This window comes from Lycium ferocissimum, chromosome 7 (genome assembly GCF_029784015.1).
Source record: "Lycium ferocissimum isolate CSIRO_LF1 chromosome 7, AGI_CSIRO_Lferr_CH_V1, whole genome shotgun sequence".
NCBI classification, from domain to species: Eukaryota; Viridiplantae; Streptophyta; class Magnoliopsida; order Solanales; family Solanaceae; genus Lycium; species Lycium ferocissimum.
Window position 1 is genome coordinate 53,304,656 of NC_081348.1, and position 20,220 is coordinate 53,324,875.

At 34.6% G+C, this 20,220-nt stretch overlaps 2 protein-coding genes across 9 annotated transcripts; one reads left to right on the top strand and one right to left on the bottom strand.

The window, feature by feature from the left end:
* The first annotated feature begins 236 nt into the window (after nt 1–236).
* LOC132065660 (pentatricopeptide repeat-containing protein At2g22410, mitochondrial) lies at nt 237–2,507 on the top strand. Its single transcript, XM_059459142.1, has one exon. The coding sequence runs from the start codon at nt 285–287 to the stop codon at nt 2,373–2,375; it is 2,091 nt and encodes a 696-aa protein (XP_059315125.1). The 5' UTR covers nt 237–284; the 3' UTR covers nt 2,376–2,507.
* Nucleotides 2,508–7,670: 5,163 nt separating this feature from the next.
* On the bottom strand, nt 7,671–16,547 carry LOC132065661 (E3 ubiquitin-protein ligase BIG BROTHER-like). 8 transcript variants are annotated; one of them, XM_059459143.1, is made up of 9 exons: nt 16,397–16,547; nt 15,245–15,339; nt 15,013–15,162; nt 14,150–14,387; nt 12,755–12,789; nt 11,781–11,825; nt 8,893–9,020; nt 8,069–8,177; nt 7,671–7,982 (listed from the first exon to the last, which is right to left on the bottom strand). In XM_059459143.1, exons 3-9 carry the CDS (start codon nt 15,151–15,153, stop codon nt 7,932–7,934), a joined length of 747 nt encoding a protein of 248 aa, XP_059315126.1. In that variant the 5' UTR covers nt 15,154–15,162; nt 15,245–15,339; nt 16,397–16,547; the 3' UTR covers nt 7,671–7,931. The 8 variants fall into 8 exon arrangements, with proteins under 8 accessions (XP_059315126.1, XP_059315127.1, XP_059315128.1 ...); XM_059459144.1 differs by having other exon boundaries at nt 15,013–15,167; XM_059459145.1 differs by having other exon boundaries at nt 15,013–15,167; nt 15,245–15,372; nt 16,397–16,531.
* Nucleotides 16,548–20,220: the final 3,673 nt, after the last annotated feature.

The following is a 20,220-nucleotide window of genomic DNA, read 5'->3' on the forward strand; positions in this document are numbered from 1 at the left end:
AGACTCTTTTCTTTTTAGTCCGTTCTAAAAATAATAACACTTTCTATATTTAAAGAACAATTTAACTCTAAAATTTTAATTTTAACCTTAATGAAATAATTTCTAACCATAAGGGTTTTTTTGCTTATTCTAGACCGCAAAATTCAAAATTCAAAATTCTTTCTTTATTTCTTAAACTCTATGTCCAGTCAAACAAACCCGTATAAAACTAACACAAAAGGAAGTAACATAAATTTCCGACATTTACAATAGCTGCTTATGGCTAAAGTTATTTTCTTTCAAAGATGCGTATTATTTCCCCATCCTTCACTATCAACTGCTACAAATCACTACACCATTCACTAAAACCTCTCCCCAAAACCATTTCTTCTTCATATTGTATAATCTCTTGCTCTAAATTACCTCACTACAAAACCAAACTTGACAAATCCCATTTCAAATGGAGAACAAATCACATTTTAGTCCAAAGCAATCCATTACTTTCCCTTTTAGAAACCAAATGCAAATACATGACTCAACTCAAACAAATCCAATCTCAAATGATTCTCACAGGCATTTTCTCAAATGGGTTTAGTGCAAGTCGTTTAATTGCCTTTTGTGCCCTTTCAGAAAAGGGTAATCTTGATTATTGTAAAAAAATATTGTATAATATGGAAAACCCAAATACATTTTCTTGGAATATGGTTATAAGGGGTTTTACTGAAAGTGAAAAAAACACTGAAGATGCAATCTTTTTGTATAAACAGATGGTTATAACATCAATAAAGCCTGATAATCATACTTTTCCTTTGTTATTTAAGATATGTTCAAGATTGGATTTTTATTATATGGGTCAAGAGATTATTGTGCATGTTTTGAGGATTGGTTATGATAAAGATGTGTTTGTGCATAATTCAATGATTCATTTTTTGGTTTCTTGTGGATTGTTGGAGGATGCAAATAAGGTGTTTTATGAGAGTTCTGTGAGGGACTTGGTTTCTTGGAATTCACTGATTAATGGTTATGTTAGGAGTGGGAGACCGAGGGAAGCATTGAATGTATTTGAGAAGATGAAAATGGCGTCCGTGGAGCCTGATGAAGTCACTATCATCGGGATGGTAGGGGCGTGTGCTCAGCTCGAGAATTTGGAGCTCGGGAGAAATTTGCATAGATACTTTATGGACAAGTGTTTGTGTTTTAGCGTACCGCTTTGCAATGCACTGATGGACATGTATATGAAGAATGGGAGTCTAAATGAAGCAAAGGCTTTGTTTGAGAGTATGGATGAGAGGAGTGTGGTAAGTTGGACCACGATGATTAATGGATTTGCTAAATTTGGACTTTTGAATGAAGCGAGGAGTCTTTTCAATGAGATGCCAGAGAAACGTATTGTACAGTGGAATGCCTTGATTGGAGGTTATGTCCAAGCTAAGCGTGTTAAAGAGGCACTGGTTTTGTTTCAAGAAATGCAAACCATGAATGTAAAACCTGATGAAGTTACAATGGTTAGTTGTCTATCAGCTTGTGCACAACTTGGAGCACTTGATCTTGGGGTTTGGATCCACCACTACGTCAAAAAACATAACCTTTCTTTAACTGTTTCCCTGGGAACTGCACTTGTTGATATGTATGCCAAATGTGGAAACATTGAAAAGGCACTCCAGGTTTTTCACGAGATGCCTGTCAGAAACTCATTGACTTGGACGGCCGCAATTGGTGCCTTAGCGCATAATGGAAATGGACATGACGCTCTATCGTATTTTTCAAAGATGGTTGACAGTGGCTTGAGACCAGATGATGTCACATTTCTTGGGGTCTTGTCAGCTTGTTGTCATGGAGGTTTGGTTGAAGAGGGGCGAAAGATTTTTGCTCAAATGAGCGCCAAGTTCAAAATTCCTCCTAAATCTAAACATTACTCTTGCATGGTGGACCTTTTGGGTCGGGCAGGACTCCTGGAAGAAGCTTATGAGCTTGTCCAGATAGTGCCAATGGAGGCTGATGCTTCAGTTTGGGGAGCATTGTTTTTCGCTTGTCGAGTTCATGGGAACATTGAGATTGGGGAAAAGGCAGCTCTGAAACTTCTTGAATTGGATCCTGATGATACTGGAACTTATGTCTTACTTGCTAACATGTATGTTGAAGCAAATATGCAGCATAAGGCACGAGATGTGAGGAAGATGATGGGTGAAAGAGGATTAGAAAAAACACCTGGTTGCAGCTCCATTGAAGTAAATGGAAATCTGTGCGAGTTTATTGTTAGAGACAAGACACATCCTCAGTCCGATCAGATTTATGAATGTCTGGTTCACTTAACAGGACACATGGGAATAGTTAAACATTTTCCATATATCAGATATGACCTGTTATTTGATTCTGATGTTTACGGCGCAATATAAGAAAATCTGGTTGGTCAGTCACCAAACCTATGTAACCCTGCTAAAGATGTTCCAATGGTTAGGAGGGCAGGAGTTGAGTTGCAATCTTAAGCCCATGGGAACGACTTAAAAGCACTCCTCTGTTCGGCTGAGGTATTGTGAATTATGTTTGAAAATTTTGCTTCTGCATTGCTGATTGCTTCCTAAATGCAATCATTGCTTCTTCTGCATTAGTTCCTGTTATACTTACCAACTTTTAGGTCATATTTCAGTGATTTAGTTATCGATCTCAGTTCATTGTTTCAAGCTAGTGTTCTTTCTGATCTTTTTAGCAATTGATGTAATGGAACTCCTACTTTTCATTCTTGCTAAGTAAGTGAAATTGTGAAAAACTTTTTATCACATTGTAGCTTATGTTTGAGTTGGAAAGACAGTTATTGAAGCTATCTTTAGCTGTAGCTTGATTGTTACCTTCTTCTTGTTAAACTCTTTCCGACTAGCTATTAGGGGTGTAAATGTGTCATAGGGTCAGACTAGGAAAATGAAAATTTTCATGGGTTGCGAAGATTGTAGCTCGGTTAATACCTGCTTCTTCCGAATTGTAAGGAAATTTAGTGTTGCAAGAAATTGCTTCATCCAGAAGTGTGATACAAGATGGAATCCATTAGCCATATGAAGGTTTGACAAATCTCATAAGTCTTTTCTTTCTTTCCAAACATGCCCCAAGAATTTATGTCACCATCCAATTTTTCCCTCCCTTTTCATTCCTCTTTTTTGGTGTCTGATATTGACATCCCACAAGGATAGTAGTAACATTGAAAGATACTGATTGTTTTGAGTTTCTTTCAGACAAAAGAGGAGTTTGTTGGCTCTGGATGAAGGATGATTGAACATCTTTTCAACATATATTAGCAGCGGCCAAATACAGAAAGTTCAAGGATGAAATTCTTCTGCTCCTGGATTTTGACGAACTGAATGATCTCGAATTTTAGAACCTGAAGGTACCATATCTCTGTTCAAAAATGGGATGAGAAAGCCTGGAGTTCTATTGGCCAGTGGCTGGGAAGCTATCCAACAACAACATACCCAGTGTAATCCCAAGTGGTACCCCTACCTTTGTGGGGAAGCTATCCAAATGTTCTCTTCTTTTTTTTTTTTTCAACTGGAGGCATGCCGGAACAGCTCTGTTTTTCTTATGTTCAAGAACAATAAGCCACAAACAGCATGCTCAATTCTGCTTATTAGTTTTCTGCAACAGTCTAAAAATACTAAGCGGATGGGTGTTGATACATGAAATGTAGATGCAGATGTAAGGATTGGAATTAGCATCAGTGATCGATTAGCTAGAGGAGTCACGTCAGCTTTCATGTTAGTTGGGGTTAGTTGAATTAGTAAAGGCGGAAAAGTTAGTTAGAAGTAGTTACAGGGATTATTAGATCTCTGATTTCATTCAGTATATACAATTGTACATTCCTCATTGAGATTCATTCAGAAATACATTTACATTCTGCATAATTGCAATTCCTCTTCTATTACATTTCTCTCCTTCCATCCAAATAGCTATTCTACTCGAGTTCCTCTGTTGAGCTCCTGTTCTTAGCTCTGAACTCTCGAGTTCCGGTGGGACTCTTGGAATTCTGTTATCAGGTGTTGGTCCATACTAAGACTATGGCTGAAGCCTTGAAGGATATCATCAGCCCATACCAACCAAGCTGCTTCCATGAAAAAGGGTTCTGATACCATCATTATTTCCAAGAAGTAATCCATCATTACAGAAGAAAAACGGAATAGGTATGGATTTGTTAGGATTTATTACCTTCTTTTTTTTTTCTTTTTTTTTACCGTAAACAACTGTAGGATTTTATTACCGAGTCTCACCTTGTTTGGATCACCTGAACAGGTGAAAATGATTATTCAGATTCACAAGATTGCAGGGGGTGACTAGGATTATGACAAGGAAATCCGCTTTCAGCTGAAATTTTCGTCATTAAACCAATCAAAGGCAAGCAAAGACAACCAATGTTATCACATTAGCTATGTTGTGGATAATGTATTGCTCTCCTCCAAGTGGATGAAATGGAAGCGAAGAACGTTCTTCAAAATGCACAGTAGACATTAATCAAGTCAGTGATGAATTCCGTCCCAGTATGTGCATTTCAATCCTGGTGGCTAACTGTAGCAACATGCATGAAATTTGGTACTGGATTGCGAAAAGTTGGAAAATAGATGAATTTATCAATGGTGAGTGGAATTACTATGCAACAAGATTGACTTCTTCAACAGAAATGGATCATATCCCAGAAATTACCTTAGCAACAGCCGACATTCAACTAGATTTCATAAATTGGCCATAAAGTTATGGAAGTTTCTCCACCTAAAGTATCTACAGATTGTTATTCCTAGACTTGATTAGAAAGACATTTGGAACTGAACATAACGTCGTTGCCATCTTATATCTAAATTCTTAATATGGAGATTATTGTACCAATAGCAACCAGCTTCCAACTTCGGCTGGATTGTTTTTAGAGCAAAGGGCCTTCTGAACTATTTGAAATGGCACAATTTTGCCTTCGGTTAATATTTGGGGTCACTACTGCCATTGTCATTACCAAAGTGGCTCAAATATGTCCTTATTTGCCAATCTGCAAATGGAGCACTTTAAATTTTAAATAAATAAAATAAGAAAAGAAATACCACTTCATCACCCCCAAAATTCATATCAACATTTTGGAACTTATTTACTGTGATACTTGAATTACCTGTAAGAATGTTGATGATCTCTAGTGCTCAGGCGCAGACAACTATTTTTATAATCATCTAGTATTAGCTGATATCCAAGAGGTGGAAACTACTAAGATCGTACCCAAGCGTAATCATTATAATATTAGGGCTGTTCACGGTTTTGGTTTAAACCAAAACCAAATCGAAAATTTAACTAAACCTAATAAATAAACCGACATTTGGTTTGGTTTGGTTTTATTTGGTTTTACATTTTAAAAACCGATAATATTTGGTTTGGTTATGGTTCTATTAAAAAATAACCGAACCAAACCGATAAATTATATACATAAATTTTATAATTATTTATATGTATAATATTAGTTTTTCATAAATAATTATAAATATGTTATACCTTTTAATCATTAATTTGATTTTTGGTCTACTTATTTCACATGATTGTTTAAGGAGAAAAGAACAACTCCTTGTAATCGAGACCCTAGTCTTAGAGATAATGATAGAAAAACATCTGAAGTTTGGGATCATTAAACAAAGTTTTTTTTAATAAAATGGGAGAATTGAGGACAAAATGCAAGTACTGCCCCAAAGTTTGGGATCATTACACAGTTTTTTTATTTCATATATTTTAATTTTAATTTTAGATAGTCTTTATTTTTAATTAATATGTATATTTGTAACAACTAAAAGCTCTTATGCTCTACTTTATTTCCAGGTATGTGTATTAAGATGACAAAAATGGTGCAGCCACTACTAAGTTAGTTTTTAGCTCTATATATAATAGTTTAACAACTTTGGGTAACTTGAGTACTACACTATCATTAGTAGTGAAAATGTTTCTATGATGTATGTTCCACCTTAAACTATAAATAAAAGTTATCGTTTGAACAAAACAAAAGACATGTCTTTTTCAACTTTTTAATGTTTTACTGATAAGTTTCATGGCTGCTAGTCATAAACCGAAAAACCGAACCAAACCGACAATAACCAAACCGGTGATTATTATTTTATTTGGTTTGGTTATGGTTTTAGACATTTAAAAACCGATTAAATTAATTTGGTTATGGTTTTAATCAATAACCGACTCAAACCGAACCATGAACACCCTTCATTACTAACAAAGTTTTGAGTTTAGAGATCATAGTGGCATATCTAAATAGTATATAAGGCTTGAGTAATTTCTCATATGAGGAGAGATTGTTCTGGCATAAAACTTTGCACAAATATATTTGTTTCCGACATAAAAGAAAGTGTTAGTAATACAACATTTGATTGTCATCGTATGTATAAGAACTTACACATTATTTATACGGAATAAAATGTGAAGTAATAATACCTGCGAAAGAAGCCTAATATGACACAAGGACTCATAAATTAGGCGCAGTTTTAGTAAATAAAAACTTAATAAAATAAAAATCATGATAGTATATGTAAAATAATAATTTCCGAAGAAATTTATGGGTTTAAAAAAAAAACTACAGCTTACACTTGTATCCTAATTAGTAAAGCTGAATCCTCATTTTGGCATCGCAAACTTGTATATCCAATTGGTAGAATTTACTGTATTATTATAGCATATGAATTCTTGTAATATAATCAGTTAATTACGGTGTCATCATTCACTTCTTACGAATTCTTGTATTATAATTTCTTCATATTCACGCCATTCCACACAGGCAAAGTGGTAGAATATTTTGTAGACTAGACTCACACGGTACTTATTTTAGATAATAAAACTCAAGAGAGAGAGGCTTTAGAAGGTGGAACACTAAAGAGTGTCAGTTATGGAATCAATTTAAACATGTTGGTCAAAAGAATTTGAAAAATATGTTCTCCACGAAAATAAGTCACTTAGAAATGAAAAAAAAAAAAAAAAGTTACTTAGAAATGAGGAAAAGAACTTCCCTAATGGAAGTAGGAAAAATAAGTTTCACAAGCAACATTCCACATTGAGTATCTCCTCCTCACCCTCGACGCACGTCATCTTTAACCCCATCCCACCCCAACCACCACCACCACCTACCCCATAGTATTTGTTTAGATGATATACAAATCCTTTTAGGATATTGCTTACGTACCAAACACAAGAAAATAAGTAAGAAACTCACTTATTTGCCTGAAAAACATTTTCCAAGAAAACATATTCCTTCCTGCCGAACACACCGTAAAGGGTGTTGAAGAAGTTAGACTTTGCTAACCTGTCGAGCAAACAGAATAAGCTGGCTCAGATGTGGAAAACCTGTAATGCAGCTGTGGAGAGCAGTGATGAAGTGCAAATGAAATGAATTTATGATATTACCTTGTTTCCTTCCCCTTAATTCATCTAAACACACTTCCAAGTTCCACCAATACGCCACACCCTTTGTCTCTTTACTTTCTTTCCAATTCCTTTCAGACCAATCAACCTACAGATGCTTTTGTCCAATGCTCCAATACAGCTATACAAGCCCTCGAAAATGCTAGAATATCTACAACTACAAGATATCATTTTCAGAACAGATATGGTCCCTTCCTCTTCGTCTTTTTGTATTTCCCCCAGGCAATAGGATCAGGACAGTAAGAAATTAAAACTAGAGATCCTTTCTGTGACAAAGTTCTGAGACCAAGGCTGAATATATAAAACAGAACATGTGGTACAAAGCTCCATCATCCAAATAAACTGTCACATGCAGTGTTTCTTTCTGTTATTATTTACCACTAGACTATTTCTCTAATGTAAAACAGAAGGAACGGGAAAAAATAACATTCTATAAGCAGAAGTTGAACGAAAATAGAAAGGGCAAATGCTTTGACCAAGAAGAAAAATATGAAGTCAGTCCCCCGTGGTGCTTGTAATTTGCTTCACCGCTTCGATGTATTAATCACCACTTCCGTGTAGCAAATTGGGCAAGCCTATACATTAATGAATGACTTAACAATCTAGTATATATACAATGACGGATTGAGGGAAATAGTTTTGAGAGGGTTCAGTTGATTACTTTGTTGATACTTAGCCATCTGCTGCCACAACCAGCATGATAGACATGTTTGCAGGGAAGAGTAATCTGCCGGTCATTTCGTTTGTACTCCATCTGGCAGACCACACATCTGGAAATAAGAAGGAAAATCCATTGTGATAAGTGAAAGTGCTTTGATACAAAACCTTGCCAAAAATACTACACAAAGATAATCATGATAGACTATAATATTGTTGTTGGGAAATAAGTAGTACTGTAATAGATAATAATGACAAAGATGACAAAAAGAATTTCTTTCAGTAATCTCAGAAGTGAATTACCTACGGGGAGAAAAACAAACAAAATAAACAAATATATACATACACATTCACATAAATGCATTAAACTCCACAATATGCACAGGATGACATCTCTGAAAGGAAGTCCAGAAAAGAATATGTGCAGGCGGAACATAAAGGAGGACGTGATAACACCCAAGGAACTAGGTAATATAGAATAATGTGGTAATTTACCTATTACTTGATCTTAAAAAAGGTAAAGAGTAGAAACCTAGGCACTATTCAGATGAAGAAGATTGTTGATGAGAAACATAAAAGGCCTTTACCAATTTCTCAAATTAACAAATTTATTAGCTAAGCTAACGATGACTTGTATGACCTGGTCACATGTAGAAAAACAACCCACCAGCCTATTATTTTTAAAGAAAACATAACAATCAAACACAGAATAAGAAGAATATGAACAAAATTTTATTATGTTAGATTTAGAGGATTATTAAACATTGTTCGTTTTTTCCATTAGTTGCCCTTATTTATAGGAAGATATTCTCGATGGGTTTGTTCTACCTTTCCTTTCTTGATTTCTTTCTTGAGAATAAGCCACACTTAAACTTTGTGATTGGAAGCAAGGAGATTTGATCTTGCGAAAGACCTCTGCTTTGAGTTCCAACAGCCTCCCCCAACTCAAGTAATTCCTGTAATTCAACCCACATAGATGTAGATATATCTAAAAGTATTAGAGCTGCAAGTTTTACGAAGTCTCCAGCATAAATCTTCAAATAATCCAAAACAAAAGTCTCCAATATAAATCTCCAAATAATCCATAATAAAGCTAAACTAAACATTATCATCACTAAAACAAGGATAGAGGAAACAATCATTAAAAGAAAAATTCATTTGTTGTCGTTGATGGATATCTGCAGAGAAGGATGTGAACACTGAAGAGTATGTAACGCATGTCTGTTGGTTACACCACTCATCAGCTACACTATTTCTAGTATGATTTCTCAAGAAAGTAAATCAATTCGCTTAAACAATAGTCATTTGACTGTACTGTATATGAAAATGGTTCAATGACAAGAAACGACTGGATATCAAAAAAATTCACAAGAAGTTGTGAGCATCAAAACACTCTTTAGCCTCAAAAGATATAGTAGTAAATAGAAAAATAAACTAGCATCAAAACACTCTTTAGCCTCAAAAGATATAGTAGTAAATAGAAAAATAAACTCAAATAATCTCCTGATTTTTCATATCCTTTTCTTCTTTTTCTTTTTGCACGTACTTCATGCAAAGTATTGTTAAGAAGTTGCAGATCAATTGATGCAGGGAGAAGTTTTATGATACACTAGCTCGGGTATTCAACATATTGTGGACAAAGTTTTCAATATTATATATGTAATTGGTGCTGGCAGTCAGAAATAATTATGCAAATTCTATTAACTTCTAACTGAGGAACATGGTCAGTGAGGATTCACATAGAGGGTGTTTGGATTGGCTTTTAAAAAGTAGCTTATAAGCTAAAAGCCAAAAGCCATAAGTTGAAAATACCCAAATTTTGGCTTATTTTTGTACTTTTGATGCCTAAAAGTAAGTGCTTTTAAGCACTTTTTATCTTTGTCAAACACCACAAAAACTAGAAAAGTGCTTAAAAGCCAATAAGCGCTTAAAATAAGCCAATCCAAACACCCACATAACCATACCCAGAACTTGTTTTGCGACTGAGGCGTAGATGTTGTTGTAGTTATTCTGTTAACGTCTAAAGTTCTTCAACTGTATCCAAAGGATCCAAACGTTTTTTAACATAGTCCCAGACTCCATATGTGGCTATAATCATTGCTAGAGTACAACAGCTTTTGTTAGATGAATTCTTATCTTGGGTACTGATTTACCTTGTTTCTCTTTTCTAGAACGTAAGCATTACCAGCTAAGGTACTAATATGAACCCCTGCCCTCTAGTCAAATTGAAAACAATGACCTGCCTAAAACATCAAGGAAAATAACCTACAGCTCCAAACTAACATATCAAATCTTAAAAAACCAATGGATATTTGTGCGTATAATTTACATAATATTGACAGGTCAAAGCTTATTCGCTCTTATGATTTGAGGACACCCTCAAACAATGAGCACAATAACTACAAGTCCATACTAGTATATAAATTCAAGAAAATCAGTCGATGTCTATCCCTTTAAGTCACACAATATTAGTAGGTCTAAGCTTATTCATTCAATTCATGTCTTGAGCGCAACCTTCTAAACAACACTTCGCTGGTCATTGGCTGCATGGAGTAATTCATTGTTTTACGGACCTTAAAAGATGTAAAAAAGCTAATTGAATCAAATTTAACATCTATGTCTGCTTTGATCATACAATCATAAGACAGAATTTGAAAGAGGAAAATAGTCCTAATCAAATCTAAAATCTGCAAGGTTATTGTAGCCCTTGTAAATGTTTTCACATCTAGAACAGATAACATTACATCATTGACCTTAGACAACCAAAACCTAGTCATGCAGTATGATACCAACCAGATTGAACAAGATGCCTAATTTCTTGCTCTAGTATTTTTGTCCTTTATTTTGGCTTATATCTCAACCTTGAGAAGCACAAAGTGTTTTAATTAAAACTTAGAAACAAAACGAACTCCCCTTATTTAAATATAAATTAAAATCTAGAACCACAACAAGAAACTTTACTTATCTCCCTAATTAAGCCTCAGAAAATTAATTGCCCCACTCCATCTTGAGTCAAGTATTTCTTCTTTTTTATATATATATGTGGTGTCCCGGGCAGCCTGTGCGCACCTCGACTAATTCCATGGGGTACCCGCTACCTCCCACCTATTTGAGTCAAATATTTCTCTTCGCACGAGTATTGAAAATGACACTATTACTGGAATCCTAATCTTCCATTCAGGACAAGGCTTGCAAAAGGGACCTATGGCATACTCTTCCATGAATAATTCAACCTAGAAAAAACAGTGCGGACACTATCAAAATTGAACCAAGAAATTATATCAAAATATCACAGCATCATCTTTCATTTGACACTAAGCCACCATTCTCGTCAATGATGCATATCACAAATGTCTACAACAACAATTAAGTCTTGATCCCAAGCTAGTGGAGGTCAGCTATATGAATCCTTACTATCCCTTTCGCTCCAACTAGACTCGTCTCACTCTAGGGTTAGAGGTGAGATCCCATAAAAAACATACTGTATCTTACAGGGCGTATTCATGGCAATAAACATTTCATGTTAATCTGCATTAGCTTTGAAAAATGAAAACACATTATCTGCCTTAATAACCAAGACATTACCAAAGAACTCCGGTATGAGATTCTCGGTGTCTCAAAGTTGATCACAAGATAATGATACTATCTGCTGATGCCCAAGATAATGATAATACAAGTCTAATAAGTGGAGATGACAGAAAATTTTCAAATCAAACCTCATAGGTCATGTTGTCAGGGTCGATACTATCTTGCCAAACAACCTGCATTAATTGCAACATAGATGGATGAAACAAGTAGCTAGTCAGTGATTCTAATCATAAGAGGACAGAAAAAAGCTTCTTAACTCACTGTAAAACAAACAAGTATGACCAATGATCACTCAGGAGCCAGTAGCACTTTTGGAAAACATCAGCAGGAAGAGAATGCAAGACTCCTCTAGTTACTTTTACATTTTTACCTTTTTTCCTTGGGAATGGTAAATATACTATTACATTTTTTCCTTATTCGTCGAAAGAGTAGTTTCAAACTAAGTTGCTTGGACGCAGGTGCGGGTGTCCGATACGGGTGTGGATCTAGAGGTCGGATCCTTCATGATGTGAAAATTAAGATTCGTGGATACTGATCCAGGTACGCATACGAGTGCGGGCATTCGGCTAAAAATAACTCAAATATCTAAAAATAAAGTTATAAAACCTAAATTATGAGATACTATGTGGAAAACTTGAGGAGAAAATATTGATCAAGAGGAGAATCTCAGAAGGAGATAAAAGGAGTGACATAGAAATTTCTATATACAAGGTATTCCATTTTCTTCAATTTCACCATAGCTTTTGTTTTGATTACATAAATCATTAAATCTGTCCGGAATTTCTCTCCTGATTTTGCTCAAAGTACCCAAAATTTGTTGATCAGATTGGGTACGGATCCCACACCCACACCCATGTCGTGTCGACACGGGTGCGGCACCGAAACTGAAGAGTCCAAGCAACATAGGTTTCAAAAATCAAAACAATCTAGCTGTTATATTCTTTGTCTTACAGCCACAAACACAAAAACAGTTTTACTCTTGTCATAGTATGCAGATACTATAAATAAGAAAAGTAGAGGTTACGGTGGTTATACATCAGCCGGATTAATGACCATGACATGAAAGAGAAAAGAACCATAACTTAAGAATAAAACTTCATACCTCACTGTCACGAGTATTAATTTGACCCCTGGGACCTGAAAAGGAGCAAAGGGACGTGGCTTAGCCGTAACCTAATGTATCATAAAAGTAGGAAGCTCTTTATGAATAGCTACAAGTAACAGTTGCTGAAAACGGAAAGAATGAGACTCCAAATATTTGGCATATTTTCAACACTAACATATTCTCCATACACCTTTCACGGCATTCAGATCGACATATTTCCTTCTTAACTCTATCCCATCACAAATTTCAGATGCATAATCAATATAGTTGCGGCACAGAATGCATAAAAGAAGAATGTACTGAATACGTGCGTCTAGACAGCTGCTTTACGAAAGGAAACTGTCACTACTAACTTTCAGAAATGGTATATGGAAAACAGAAAAAAAAAAAAATTATAACCAATTATCCTAAAGAAGAAAAAACCACTGAGTTTTTCGGAATAATATTTGGCATTGAAGCAGCAAGCAGAAGGGTTTGGAGACTACATAAAGAAGAGGGGAAATGGATGTAGAAAGTATATTATATCAACCTTAGCACCACTTTGGCTAAGGAATGTATGATGTACTAGTATTTTACGCATTTTATCACTCTCCACACACTTATAACCTGTATTTACAGGAAAGATCTTCAATATGATAAAGAATCTGTCCAATCTAGAATCTTGTGTGACCAGCCACTTCCATTATCCATACAAAATTGGTATTAAAAGAGATTGTCTTTAGAAACACTGTAGCAGAGGTCCTTTTTACTGAAACAGCGGGAAAACGTCTCAGTGCCTTCAGAGAATCAATTTGAGTCAACTGCTGCAAACCACAGGCTACCACCAATCTCATATGATGATCATGAATCATTCAACGAGTCATCAGACTAGACGGATTTGTTTATTTTGTTGGATGGCATTCTCCTAACCCATCCAAGTCAAGTTTTGTTGGTTGACTGATGCACTTTGAGTGGCACTGCAGAACACTCATTCAAACATGAGGCTTATAGCTCACTATCTTTCAAGACAGCAAGATAACCACTGGAAGGTGAGTGTTGTCATTTCACCTAGAACCTTGAAATGCGAACAGTAGATCGCCAACTCGTGATTGCTAAATAATGGACAAATAGTAAATAAAACGTGAAAGAACACGGAGACATCTTTACAGTAGGAATGGACTGAAACGGTGCTAACTAATGCAGTAACTCATGGTAGGTGATCAATAAGTTATTCCTGGTGCATTTTCCTAGCAATATTTAATCATATACACAATGTGAAAAGAATAAAGAAAGAAACTGTTGAAGATGTTTCCAGATACATGAGCTGGCTTTCCACATTCTAACTTTGTTGGTTTTCTTTTTAAAACTTGTACATATCAACCGCAGTAGGAAGACACTGAAAAGGAAACTTACATTCCACAGAATTCGTGAGTGAATTGGAGCCAGAAATTTCCTCTCTATACACATTTGCAGCTACATTCTGGTCACCAGCAACGGTTGAAGGGTTCTCTAAATGTTTATCATGCTCCTCGATTCCAGATATATGATCATTTACCACATATTCATGACCATAATCATAATATGAGAAACTACCTGCTTCAGAATATCCAAATTTGTATGGATTGGTGCTGATGGATGGATATAAACTCTCCTGCAATGATCGAAGAAGTCATATGGCACTGTTATTTTAAAAACTGCTCTATGTTTCCATGTGACTGACAGTTTGATATAGACAAAACCAAAGATGCATGAAGAAAATGTACATGTTGCATTTAAGTGATATTCAAAAGGTATCTCTAAGGCCTTCATATGCGTAGCAGTTAGTAGCAGAGTCCCTCAGTTTGCTAGGAGCAATTTGAAAGCTAGCGTCCTAAATGCAGCATAGTTGCTAATTATGCAGTTGATACATGTTGTACATATGTACTAAGGCATGGCTCTAAATCTGCTCCTTGCATGCTACTAGAGCGTATGTAATAGAAGAGCACATACTTGATTAAAAACTTCCACTTTCTCATGGATATTTTTTTCATATTCATGAGCACTATTTGAAGTATCTGCTTATCCAGTCATGATTTACAAAATGTCGCAAAGTTAATTCTACAAGTCTAAAACTAATCAGTGTTCTAATTGCACCCTCATTTGTACAGGCTATTTGCACAATCCTGCATAACAGGGAAGAAGATGGCAATGTGGGATCATAATGGATGTAGTGGAATGAACAATATGAATGTAGACAAAAAAAAAAAATGATCAATTTCTGCAAAACTACTGAATACCTGAGCATATGGAGGATTGGCAAATATATAATTTACATGGTCATATGTAACACCTCCAAAGAAATCCATAAAACTTCCAATTGAATTATAAGGCATAGCAGCATTCGCGTAATGAATTTCCATTTGCTGATTCCAGTTCATGGTGAATTACTATTCTGCAGCAGATAGCATATTCGCCATGTCAGCTCTTAAAAGTTAAAGTAGCTATGAAGACTCCAAAAATCATACTCACCACTAATTCTTCAGGAAAGCAGAGAGATGAATAATCAACATATGAAACTCTGATTCCACGAAAATCAATGTGGATCCTCTTCAGATTTGGCAATCCTATTAAAACAAAAAAATCAGTTTCTTTATAATCTGTAAACCAAAACCAAAAGAAAAATTAAAATGCAAAATATAATTTTTTTAATCAAAATACGTATGTTATATCGTTGCAGGTGCAAAAAATGCACAATGATTAACGAGAGCGAAAAACAAAGAAGCAAACATTTCATATCAAGAAATTGTAACTAATTCTTTTAAACAGAAAATTAAAACTAATCTAAGTAGTTTTCCTTATATCTCTTTAAAAATAGTAGAGTATTTTCCAGTAGTCTCTCAGTAACCAAAATGGATTGCAACAACAATTCAGTTTAAATTAACAACAAATTCAGTAATAATTTGATGTTGCAAAGACACACAAAATGGAAGGCTTTTTCCTCTTAGTTCCCAGCATTATCTATGAATCGTACAGATTGCAATAATGTATTTGGCACGTCTTACTTGAGAAAACTCAGAGATAAAAGCAAAGCACTCTGTACCAATAAATCCAACAGTAATTCCTTAATTTGTGAAAGAAAAAAAGAAAGTTAGAAAGAATGCCCAAGAAATTTGATACTTTGAGAATTTCTTTGTTTTCCTTTTTGTTCAAACAAAAGAGATCTCAACAGAAATTAACAGCATATTGTTACATTATACTTGAAAAGGAGGAACAAAAGCAAATTCCAACTAAATCAAAATTCCTTTATTTTGCAAAAGAACATAGAGAATGCACATGAAATTCTGATATTTTCATTTTACTTTTTGTTGGAAGAATACAACTAAACGGATCACAACAACAATTAGGACGCATTTGCTTGAGAAAGTCGAAATAAAAACCAAACTGCTTTTGCTAATCCCTTGATTTTGCTTTGAAAAACAGCAAAATGCACGCATTTTCTCAGCAATACAAACAGATGATAAAAAACAATATTAATTAAGACCGTGTTTGGCACATTTTAGTAGAGAAATTTGGGAGCTCACCATTGAGAAGAGAGTGGAAATCAAATGGAAGGGAAGGAATTTAAAGAGTTGAAGAAAGGAACAATATATTGGAAAGGAGTGATAAAGAGAACCGACATACATTTGGTTGCTTGCTTTTTTGAACGCCTTATTATTATCATCTACTCTTCAACCTCATCAAACTCACTCTCTCTCTCTCTCTCTCTTTATTTTCCCAGTTTTTCTGTCTTTTTTGTGTGAAAATGTTATATATGAGAGAGACACAGCTATTATTGTGGTGAATACTCAAGTAGAGATATAAATAATAACATAAGTAATTTTATTTTATTTTCTTTGTTTGTTGTATTTTTAATCCTTAAAAAAATGTTATATATGAGAGAGACACAGCTATTATTGTGGTGAATACTCAAGTAGAGATATAAATAATAACATAAGTAATTTTATTTTATTTTGCTTTGTTTTTCCCTCGCTTCTGGTATCCGTATTGGAGCTCGATCATATCTGTATTCGCACGGGATAGAGTCCATTTCTGGGGGAAGTCGAGACCTCTCATTAAGGGAAGAGGAGTCTCTTCCACTGTACCACATCTTTTGGAAAATTACTCACCTTACAAAGTAAGAAGTGTTTTTACTAACTTATCTTTAATCAAATGCCTTAAAAAATAGCTCTTTAAGGGGTTGTTTGGTACGCATACTAAATTATTCTGAGATTATAATCCCGTAATTGAAGTCCTTGGACTAATTTATCCTATCTGGAAGGTGGGATAAAATAATCTCAAGTTTGATTGGATAAGGTGGGATATCCCAGAATTAAGTTTGGGCTTCATTTTATACTCTGTTTGGTAGGAGGTATAAGGTTATCTCAGGATAAATTTATACCTTTTATTAAACAGAGTATAAGACCAAACTTAATCTTGGATATCTCAGCTTTTCCCCTGTACCAAACAACCCCTAATGATTTTTGGTTATGTAAAACTCCATTTATTTAAATAAGGATAAAATTGAATGAAAAAAAATCATTGCCTTCTTGAATTTATGAAACATCACTTATTTTGAAATAAAAAGAAAAGCTAAAAGCACCACTTATTATGAAATTGACAGAGTATTTCTAATATGTGTATTGTTGTATTACATTTTAATCCTCAAAAAAAAAAAAAAAAACTACACAAATTCCTATATAACTCAAATATTATATTATTTCATATCGTCAATCAAAATGTTGTATTAATTATGAAGATCAATTAATTAAAATATTGCATTCTTCAAGCTCATCAAAGTCACTCTCTTTTTTTGTTTCCTGTTTTCCTGTGTCTCTTTTGTGTGAAAATGGCATGAGAGAGAGGAGATGAAGACAGCATTGCAATTCAGTTTTTCACCTTTTCTTTTTCCTCTCTCGACTTCTATAAAGATGGATATGGAATAACGTACAAACCTGTAAAGCGCAGTGTACAATGGCTGGTAGTTTTTCGCTTACCTCTTTTTTTATATTTTTAGTTTTCTCTTTGTCCTCTCTTTATGATAGAAATCTTTAACACTTCGTTTGGATGGTTGTTATATACTATATTTCATAATGTATTGTATTATATTACTATATTATATTATGTTGTATTGTATCGTAATGTTTTGATAAATATAATGTTTGGATAGATTATTTCATTTTTCGTCGTTACGTAATATTACACATAAACAATTTGAAGGATAAATCTACGTCAAACATCTGAACCATTCCCCCTTCATTTCCTTCGTTAAAAGATTAATTATCAGGTTGATTAGACCTTCAATATATTATAAGGTCCATTATCAACTTTATCTTCATTATCAGGTTCAATAAAAGGTACAGTAACCAGCGGACCTTTATTAACATTACCAGATCGATCTTCATCATTACCATCGTCTCCTTCTCCTCCTCCTCCTGATCCATCTCTGCCATTACCACACCACCAACACCCTGAAGATCTTGTAATTGCTTGGTTAGCCTCTCTACTTCCCTCGTTAATCGAAAATAGTGATCATATATGCCTTTTGGGCTTTTTTCAACAAGAAATAACATTTTGTTAATTCTAAAAGTTAACCAAATCACAGATTCAATATGAGGTGGGAAGTTCTGTAGCATATAGACCAACAAATTTTTTCCACCCCACATATTTGGGACAGGGGTGCTAATGCTTTTACTTTAGTCAGACTTCCATTGCAAACCTTACGGAAAACACAATCCTTCCCTAGACATGGTTAGTTGAAGCTCCAAAACACACCTTACACGTCATACACATTTGCACCGCCTCCTCCTCCGCTGCCGCGAGAGAGAAGAGTGTGATTTGCGAAACTGAGAGCGATAAGGGTTTTTGTGGTTTCTTTTAAGGACAGACAGAACTATAAATAAATAATATTTTTTTAAAAAAAAAAAAAGGATGCACTCACGAAAGCAAGCTTAATTAGTCTACGAAGTTTTCCTTTTCTCCTAGTTTATTTTCGTTTTTCCTAATATGTGGTGAAGCTTTTAGATTTATTTTTTTAATTTAAGGAAAAAAAAAAGAAAATTAAATTGAAAAATGAGTAGCTTTTATTTCAATTATTGGTCTAATTCGATTCCTAAAAACTTCTAATTAGGCGTGGGCGTTATTTCTAAATTTCAGGTTCGGTAATTCGGTAATCAGTAATTGAAAGTAGATACCAAATATCAAACAAAAAAATTCGGTAATCGGTAAATCAAACTTCGGTTCGTACTGTATTCGGTAATACCGTATTGAAGTTGGACAACATAACTTGTAAACACAAATTTCAAATCTTTTAGTCAATATATGCAATCAGATTTCTGCAATTTGAAACAGTAGAAATATGCAATCAGATTTCAATAATCAAATGCAACTTTAACTTTATTTATAAACTCCTTCATCGCTAAAACATACACTTCTACTATTACCCGACCACTTTGATTTTCTAACAGACCAACAATACACATCAAAAACTCGGACTGCTCTTCGCTATACCATCTAACTCAGACTGTTCTTCACCATACCTTCTCAAGTCCAAACTATTTCTAGCAAAGAGAACAAAATCAATGCTAAAAAGCAAAGCATTGCACCCCAGAAGTAAAATGAGAAACCAGAGTCTTAAGCCTAGTCCTAAACGAATCACCACGAAGAAAGAACACAAAAACCAAATCAAGTCACAGTACCATAAGAGACAAAATCAGTAAACACACCACATTTAGAAATCTTAGATCCAATCATATTACAAGGCTTACATTAGGATTATAATTAGGATTTAGGGGCGGGCCTTTAAATAGTTTGGTATTTGCGAAATACCGAATACCAAATGGTACTAGTATCTCGTACCAAACTCGAACTCGAATTCCGTAATTCTGAAATTTTACTCCCGAATACCGTACCAAAAATATAGAATTACCAAAATTCCTAAATTGGTTCGGTAATTTGAATTTCGGATATTTATGCTCAGCCCTACTTTTAATATATGTTTAGAAAGCTTTTAGCACACACGCTAGCTATGAGGGAGTTATATTACTTTATGTGACATTACTAAGAGAGTGATGCACCATATTAATCATGGGTTCAATAAGTCGCCTTCTTTCATATTAAGAATTAAGTATAGCTTTCATAATAATGGCGGATCAATAAAACTAGTATTATAATTTATAGTGGTAAGAATTAATTCAATCTAATAAGATTTTTTTCTATATAAATGCAATACATTGCCTTAGATTATGTTGTATAAAACTTTAGGTATTAATAGGGATAAGGCACTGTTAACCTCCTGAACTTTGGCCAAAGTTGCTACAACACACTTTACCTTTTCAGGGGTCCTATTACCCCTCTGAACTTTTTTAAAATGGAATAATTACCACCTAAGCGCTGACGTGGCAAGGAGAGTGAGAAGCATAAAATCTGACACGTATCATTTTTTTAATTGGGCACTTCACATTTAATTA